The 8367-nt window shown below is 53.5% G+C and overlaps 1 protein-coding gene and 1 non-coding gene across 3 annotated transcripts in view; one reads left to right on the top strand and one right to left on the bottom strand.

Moving 5' to 3' along the window:
* The window catches only part of MFNG (MFNG O-fucosylpeptide 3-beta-N-acetylglucosaminyltransferase), a 17097-nt gene extending 14063 nt beyond the window's left edge, over positions 1-3034 (bottom strand). For both annotated transcript variants that reach the window (XR_003094612.1, XM_025206849.1), the window contains exons 1-2: positions 2649-3034; positions 342-812 (exon numbers count right to left, since the gene is read on the bottom strand). Coding sequence is in view for 1 of the 2 variants with exons in the window: in XM_025206849.1 (XP_025062634.1) it covers positions 342-686 (345 nt within the window). In the remaining variant the exon portion in view is untranslated. The remainder of the gene's footprint in view (positions 1-341; positions 813-2648) is intronic.
* Positions 3035-3518: 484 nt separating this feature from the next.
* Positions 3519-3677, top strand: LOC112550666. Its single transcript, XR_003094618.1, has one exon. It is a non-coding gene; the product is annotated as a U1 spliceosomal RNA (small nuclear RNA).
* The last annotated feature ends 4690 nt before the right edge of the window (positions 3678-8367 follow it).

Below are 8367 nucleotides of genomic sequence, written 5' to 3'. Positions count from 1 at the left end.
GCATTCCTGAGAAAAAAGGGATTTAAATGGGGTAAAACCCCTGAGAAAAGTCACGTCTAAGTAAGGGAGAGCTGGTGTATGTCAAATGCCACTCCTCTGTCCAAACAAACCTCTCAGGCCCCCTTGAACTTGGGTTCACACCCAGAGTCACTGAAGCCCTCTGCCTAGCCTGGGTGTCCTCACTTCTATACACAACGGTGAAGGCAATGTGCTGAAGAAGTGCTCAGCCCGCTGGTCCTTTATTCCTCCCTTCAGACATTAGATCCACCCTTCTTGCTGTCCCCAAAGAGGCCTGTTGCTGCAACGAACCTGCCAGTCCACCCTTCTGCCCGTACACTCACCTGTTCTCTTGCCCGGGATATCCAAGTGTCCAGGAGCAGCTCCATCCTGCTCTGGTGGAACTTCTTGGTTGTCTTCACAGCGATGAAAATCTCTTCCAGTTCCAGACCTCTCAAGGCACCAGAGCTCCCATTCAAAGGGGCCTGTGACTCTTTCTGCCCCTGCCTGCTGCTGTTGGCTTCTCTTCTATGCTCTGGGGGTGCTTTAGCTGGGCTCGCTGATGCCCTTTTGCTGAGCCCTTCGTACTGGGTTGTGTCCCGAACACCATGATGCCTCACAGACAGGAGAGCCAGACTGATAAGGAGGAGAGCAGCACCTGAGAGGCTGCGGACAAGATGGCACCGCATGGCTCCCAGCTTCACGCACCACTGCCAGTAGTCCAGCTGCCAACTTCTCCCTCCAGTCCAGAGTCCCACTCTGTGCCCGTCCCTCTCCGAGGTGAGAGGAGGGTGAGGCCCAGCTATGATCTGGCCCTGGAATGCGATGGGAGGGGATCAGAAAGCGACAGCGAGACTCTTAGAGAGCCAAACACCTCATCTGAGGGAGACAATCGCCTCTGGGGATGGGGAAGCCTGAGGAGGGAGGCAGGGACCAGGGAGACTTGCTTTTCCAGATAGCAGAGGACAAGCGGCAAGCCGACACACCAAAGCCCCAGGTAAGCAGCCCGAACTGAATGAACCCAGACCCACGGCTGAGACACTGAGGGTCTGCATGGGACCCAGGTTCAGAGGTCAGGGGCTCAGGCTGAGAGTCCATCCCGGCTGGGAGCAGTGTGCGGCAGGTCTCCAGGAGGTGTGATGGAGAACATCCAACTCCAAGGTCCAGGCTGGAAACAAAGCATCTAACCCAGCATCAAGGGCTGCATGGGGACATGTCCCGGGCTGGAGGCTGTCGCAGGCAATGGGCTGCGGATAGCAGGGCCAGCTGAGCAGACTGCCTTCCACCTGCTCTGTTTGCTCAGCTCACACTTATTCCCCTCCAGAGACTGGCCCTGGGCTCCGCCTATCCCTTTATATGGGCACAGGCAGGCGGGGCCCCACAGCCTTCGGGGAAAGCCAGCTGTCTGCTCTGTTTCAGCTCCCAGCTGCTGCCTGCTCAGAGGCATGTGTCAAGCCACAGGGCTGTGAGGCTAAGCTGGGAGCCAAGCCATCTCCAGAGGTGCCAGGCCACCCTGAAATCTGCCAGAGGGCAGCATGCTTCTGCATCCCCTGATCCCCAGAGAGCCTCCCTGAAATGGTGCAGGGTTGCAGGGGGCAATTCAATGGGAGAGGGAGGGGCATCTTATCTTGCAAACTAGCTCCGAAGTGACTGTACAGAAGCTGGGGGGGTGGGGATTTCCCTCCCAAGCAAGAATGAGCAAATATCCCTTCCAGACTGCCTCTCTCAGAAGGCAGTGTTGGGGAGGGCTCAGATGGGAAGGGGTATGGCTGAGAGCATCTGTATCCTGGACATTCCTGGCTCTTAGATCGGCGCTCGAGACAGCCCCAGGGCCTAACCCAGCTCCTAGCCACTGGAGAATTGGGCAGGGGGCAGGCCACAGTGCCTCCCCTCCTGGTCTCCATGCCAGGCTCAGAACCCCTGCAGGGATAATGCCCTACAAAGGACCTTCAATTCCATTCAAAGGGTCTTGCCTACTCCATGCTTAAGCAGATCCAGTCTCTGTACAGGGCAAGCCCCATCCAGGTCTGTCCTCACCTATGGTTCCCCCCTCCTCCTGCAGCTACCTGTGCTCATGTCACCCCTCAGTAAAGACCAGGTAGCAAAGCCCAAATAGTTTTCCAAGCAGGGTGATGAATTTGTGAATTTGGCCTGCCTGCACCAAGCCTCAGATAAGACAGGGACCGGGCAGGGAGTTCTGAGGGGAGGTACAGGGAAGCGGGGGTGCTAGGGACTTGCTTGGACTGCACAGGCTTGAGTTCACCTCTGTGCATTTGCCAGGTAGGGGAGTGGGAGGGAATGCAGCTTCCCACTTCTTAAAGAGAGGATGAGCATTGCCTCTTCTCCCTGGCTTGGGGAAAGCCTGCTCCTTGGTTAGTGAGAGCTCCACCTTCCTATCTGGGCCGGCTTTAACCACTGGCAGGTGCAAGGAGATCTCCAGGGAGCTCCCCAGCTCACTTCCTGAGGGCTGTCTGAAGCAAGAAGCCAGGACTAGCCTTAGAATTTGGGACAAGCTGGGGAAAGACTTTTCTATACCCTCTCAAGCAGCACAATGATCTCTCACACACGTGCCCGCACGGGTACATGAGCCTGAACACATCAAGGAGGCGGAGCGAGAGAGTGCACTGTGACACACTGCAAACTTCACTCACCTGTTCTACACAGCAAGCGTGGGGGCGACAGGGTCGTCTTCCCTGCAGTGAAGGCCTTGCCCCTCTGAACCCTGGCGTCCAGTCACAAGGGCCTGTGGCTGTTTTGTGCCCCCCCTGCCCCCAAGACCAGTCACTAGGAATGTTTTCATTTGATGCTCCAGGTTCTCTGACATCCCATCTGCTGCGGATGACCCTAGCCCTTGTTTCTTTCAGGCCTTGCAGTCAGTCTGTGTTTCTAAAGGGATCCTTGCAAATAAAACAACTAGACACATTGCATTGCTTTACATTTCCACAGCCCTACATTGCAAATCACAAGCATCAACTCCTGTCCAAGGGCCCCTTAAATGTTAGAGTCTCCCCAAAGTAAAGGTGTCATGGGGTGAAATACCATGGCCTGGACTATGATGGAAGTCAGACCACAAGATCAGAACAGTCCCTTCTGCTTGGAAATGTATAGTCAACCAGGAGAACTGTTCCAGCAGAATCCCCCAGTGACTGTTCCAGCAGCACATAGGAATAACGAAGAGCCTGGGAAGATTTCCCCCCAGCCAGAAACTGCTGAGGGCTGATACAAGCAGCTCTGTGCTGCTCCTCCTCAAAGCCTCCCTGCTGTAGGGGAGGAAGGAGGGAGTGCTGGAGACAGCAGAGGAGCTTCCCACGGTGCTCAGCTGCAGGCAGCTATAAATTAGAGCAGTTCCCAAGGGCTGCTCTAACTTACACCAGGGGCTGCAAGCAACTCCAAAGCAACCCCCTTCCCTGTGCTCCCCCCAGAACTCCCTCCTCAGTCCCTCTCCTGTCTGAGGCTTGGTGCAGGTAGGCCACATACTTTAACCGATTGATTGTCCTGTTTGGAAATTACTTGGGTCCTGCTTCCTGGCCTGTGCTGAGGTGAGAAATCATGATTACCAAGGGTGAGGCCTGTCTCTTGTACTCTAGGGGTACAAGAGACCCCTGCAAGTTTCCCCAAATGCGGGAAACTTGACTGCACAATTTTGTGGCAATAGGGGACTGTATTTATGCTTCCCCCATGGCTTGCTCTTTGGCCTTTTGGCTAGGACCTAGCAAGACTAGGGGGCATCCAAACTCCAAAGCTTCCAGGCTTGGAGTTTGCATGTAGAATGGCATGGATTTGGGGAGTACCCAAAGCCCCAGACTGATGGGTTTGGGACAGAGGATGCTTGCCTGTTGGTAGAGCCACACAGACTTGAACGATTGAGCTCTGCTCAGTGGAAATTTGGAACATGACTATTGGGCTTTGCCCAACAGAATTCAGAACTGATTTGGCCCCTGGGGGAAAAAAAGTATATATATAGTTTCCAGGCGGCACAAACTGGAAACTGGAAAAGGTGGCACAAAACCACATTTGCCCCACTGCCGGATCACACGTGCTATTCTGTGACCCACAGGAGATGCAACACACAGAATCTGCCCCTCAAAATCCAGGACTTCTGGTCTCTTCAGCTGCTCCTGAAGCAAGATCATCTCCTGTGTGCCTGGAGTCTCTCCAACTCCCTTTGGAGGGTTCCTGACTCTTGTATTTTTAGATCCCTTTGAACAGCGGCACATTCTTATGCTGAATCGTGGGGAACATTCACCCTTAGGCTCTCCTGTTACTAAGGCAATTGGAGCTCCAGAACAACCCGAAACTGATAAACACTAGGGAAATTCTGCAGAAACTCCCACTGTTACTCACACCTACTTAGCAATCTTGAGGGCTTTGTATCCCTTTTGGCAGCACAAAGAGCCTGGAGAACCAGTTTAACCCTTAGTAGTGCTCTAGACCTCCACTCTGCCTTGGCGTGATGGGGGACATTTTGAGGAGAAAGTTGCACTAGGAAAAGCATCCGTACACTCCAGCAATTTTCAGCTGGCAAAACAGGCCCTTGGGGCCAACGGAGAGTTGAATGTAACTTAGAGTCTTTTGAAGGCTTAGAGCCATCTTTTCCCTTGCCTTGCTTCATAGCTTTCAGCTGCACCTTGCTTAGAGGCAGATTAATCACCCTGTCCTCCAACCCTGCTTAGAGCAAGTCTAATTAACACAGAGGATAGTGGGCCATGCACACTCCAGCTAACTGCTGGAGCCGAACCAGGGTGAGCAATGGTAGGGACTGTTGGAACCTGTCACTAGGTAAAGTTGTTGTGTGACCTTATGGAAATCCACCCCCAGCTTGGCACACCCAAGCCATCATTACATGGGGTCACTCTCTCTCTCACACACACACACACACACACACACACACACACACAAACTCACTCGCACTCCCACCCAGATCCCCTCTCGTGGGGTCAGGTAAATCATTTTCCCTAAATGACTCTTTACATGGGTTCGTACAAGGCTGTTATGGCTGCTAATCGGTGCCCACATCTGCTAATTGCATTCTGCCTGCTACCCAACGCGTGTGACTCATTTCTCCACAGCAGGCAGCCACCCCTGGGGCGCAGGGATGTCATGCACTCTGAGTGCCCTAGCAACACTGGGACTGGTGCCAGCGGTCACACAGCAGGGAACGTTCTGCAGTTAATGTTTACTTAAGATCCTTCTCTTTCCTGCCATGCACATCTGGAACCAGCTAAAGCTGGGCTTGAAGAGCTGTGAAATGGATGAGGGTAGGCCTCTGAAACAAACCAGGAGTGACAGGAACAAGGATGGGAATGAGCACCCAGTGGATAGAACAGGGTGCACGCGGTGGATAGAGCACCCAGTGGATACAGCAGGGTGGGGAGATAATGTGTGGTTCCTAACTGTGTTCCTAACCCCATGGAAATAACCACTTCACTCTTCTTTGCCTGTGTCCCTACCTTGAAAACAGGGATATGCCTATGGGGTCCTTTGAAATCCACATTTCCTCCTGGATATTCAGGAAGCAGCAGATGTCAGGGAAAATGTTTATGTTCTTCATCTGACAAAGAGGGCAGGTCTAGCTCAGTCCTGGAACACAGGAAGCTGGGTCCACAGGCAACCCTCTAAGAGATGGTTGCCCAAAAGGGTCCAAAAAATATCCACTCCAGCCCCCTAATCACCACAGCTGCCAAATATCCCCTAATTCACTTCAGGCCTTTGGTGCCGAGGACAAACATTTACAGAAAGCCCCAGGAAGAGAGCAGGAGGGACAAGGGTACCAACACGGCTTCAGGCTCCAGAAACAGCAGGGAATTTGTGAAGTACAACTACACTCACATGATCCTAGAAAGAGGATTATGTCCCCTGCTACCAAGAAAGGCAAAAAGAAATGGCAATGGTCCCTGCTAATCTGACATGGGGAAAGTTCCTTCTTTACCCAAAATCTGGAAAGAAATTTAAGACTGAGCCACCTGCCTGACATCCTACCACTGGAATAAGACCTACCTGGATTATGACCAATGTCTTGTACAATGGCACTAATACTTTCCACTCTACTAAAATTGCCCTGCCATGGGGTTAGAGTAGTATGTATTCTACGTGGGGTCAGACCTTGAAACTACTTGGAAGCTGCAGCTGAGGCAGAAGACAGCTACCTGGTCCCAAATCCACATCGCACAGGGAGCACTCAACTCTGGCACTCCGGGAGCTGCACTGACTGCCTATTTGCTCCCGTTCAGGCTGGCTCACACAACACTGCCTCAGTAACATCTGATGGAGGCAACTAAGCCAGACTCTTCCTTGTTTCACTGAAGAGAGGGCTAGTACCAGGACCTTCCCCAGGAAAGGTCTCACCTGGGTTTTGTGTCCCTGCCACTAGCAGAGCCCAGTTTGTGAGAGGCCTCATTGTGTGCTGGCTGCCCTGGGCAGAGCGGTGTCAGAGCCTGGAGGGGGCGGTGGGGGCAGTGCTGGTTGTGATTCTCCATCCGTATTGGCACTGCGGCCATTTCTCATTCGTGGACAATCTGTATTGCTGCAGGGCAGCTCCAGGGGGTTGCTCTACATTTTAGTGGCTGTAGGTTTAAATTTTTGTGAAGACACAGGCACTCCTTTAGAAACCCAAAGACCGGAAAAACACCTCACAGGGGAGCTGTGAAGATCGACAAGTTAATCTTTACCCAGAGCTCTAAAGCTGTGAAGCACCAGCTGAGCATTGTGAGGAGATGCAGTGCACCTCACCCTCTGGGACTGCCCAACCCATCTTCATGCTGCGCCCACTGCCCTCTGCCCCAAGCACTCTCTCTCCATCCTCCATATGCCATGGGGCTGGGCAGACAGTTCTCTCAGTGCTGTAACTTTTCCTCAGCCCTGTACCAGTTTGTGCCATTCCCAGTGCTGTCCCCCCTGGCATCCCCACTGCAGTGTGAAACACAGCTTAGCTCCTCCTCACCACTGGCGACGCATAGGGGGTGCACGCGGATGCATGTGCACCCCCTGTGAAAAGGCGCCGCCGACACTCCTGGCAGCACCTGCGGGCAGTCGCCGCTCACCACCCACCCACCTCGCCACCAACACCGCCGGTGACGTCTGCGGGCAGTCTGCAATCACTGCTGGCCACCACCAATGCTGCTGGCAGTGTCTGCAGGTGGTCACTGACTGCCAGTTGATGCTCAGCAGCTGCACCCCCCTACCCCCACAACCCCCGCCACTGACAATGCCATGGCCACCTGCAGGAGCTCCCCACTTGCCACCACCATGATCCCGCCGCTGACAGCGCCACTGCCACCTGCGGGAGCTCACTGTGCCCCCCTGCAACCTCCAGGGGCACATGGAGTTCATGCTCAGGGCTCAAGGGATGTCACAGCTTGGCCACCAATTGCTCTAACACAGGTCCCCAGAAGTGATGGAGGGTGAACTCTTCAACCTAACTGCACTCCTCAGAGCACCCCTGCTCCCTGAGGGTGACTCCCAGCATAAGCCAACATCCCAGCTGCATGCCAGGAGTGTGCCGCTGGCAAGCACAGATGCCGCCTCTTCTCCCCCCACTACATGTCCATCTCTTATGTGCTGTTCCTCCATGTCTTCCCCTGTGGCTCTACTTCTACTTCTTCCCCAACATCTGAGAGGAGAGGGCAAGAGAGAGGGAAAGACAGGCTGGGTTTCAGGCACAGTTTGTCCCAACTCCAGTCACAGCAGCTGAGTGAAAACGGCCTCTGGTAGCTGGGTAAGGTGATCCACAGCCTTCTGGCTATCCTACTGGGCCCAGCCTTGCCCATTATTCCCTCAGAGCACAAGACAGATGGCAAGGTGCTCTGAGCCTTTGGAGGTAATGAGAGAGCAGTCACTCTGGGAGAATCAGTCAAGCATCTTCAGTATGCCTCTGACATCATCAGAGAAACAGACTGTTGGGTCTGTACTGGAGAGGGAGAGAAGGAGGGGGCAAAGAAAGGAGGACAGAAAAGAGAGATGGGGTTTTGGTCCAGTCCATCCTCTCTCTCTGCCTGCTGCCTCCCTCCTAGGTAGCAGCAAGATAGCATTCCTCTGTCCCTGCCAGTGCCTGTCATGCAGCTGCACAGAGGGACCCCAGCTTGGCACAGAATTTAGGAGAGACCTGGGGAGGGGAAAGGCAGGAGGATAAGTGAATTCCCTCTCCCACTCCTTTCTCTTAATGCATGGAGCAGCAGCCACTCATCCATTTCCATTATAAATGGTATTTAATTCTCTTTTATATGCAGGTTTCCAATAAAAGGGTCCGTTAATAATTTATATGCAATAAAGATTACAATTACCATAAAACCAGAATGTCTCACAAACCCCACCTAGTGTTGTTCTGACTCCGGTGGGCTGTGCATGCATCCATGTGCTTCAGCAGAGGTGCTG

This window comes from Alligator sinensis, unplaced genomic scaffold (assembly GCF_000455745.1).
Source record: "Alligator sinensis unplaced genomic scaffold, ASM45574v1 scaffold215_3, whole genome shotgun sequence".
In the NCBI taxonomy this organism is placed as follows: Eukaryota; Metazoa; Chordata; order Crocodylia; family Alligatoridae; genus Alligator; species Alligator sinensis.
The sequence above is the reverse complement of the archived record's forward strand: the minus strand, read 5'-3'. Positions and strand labels throughout refer to the sequence as shown.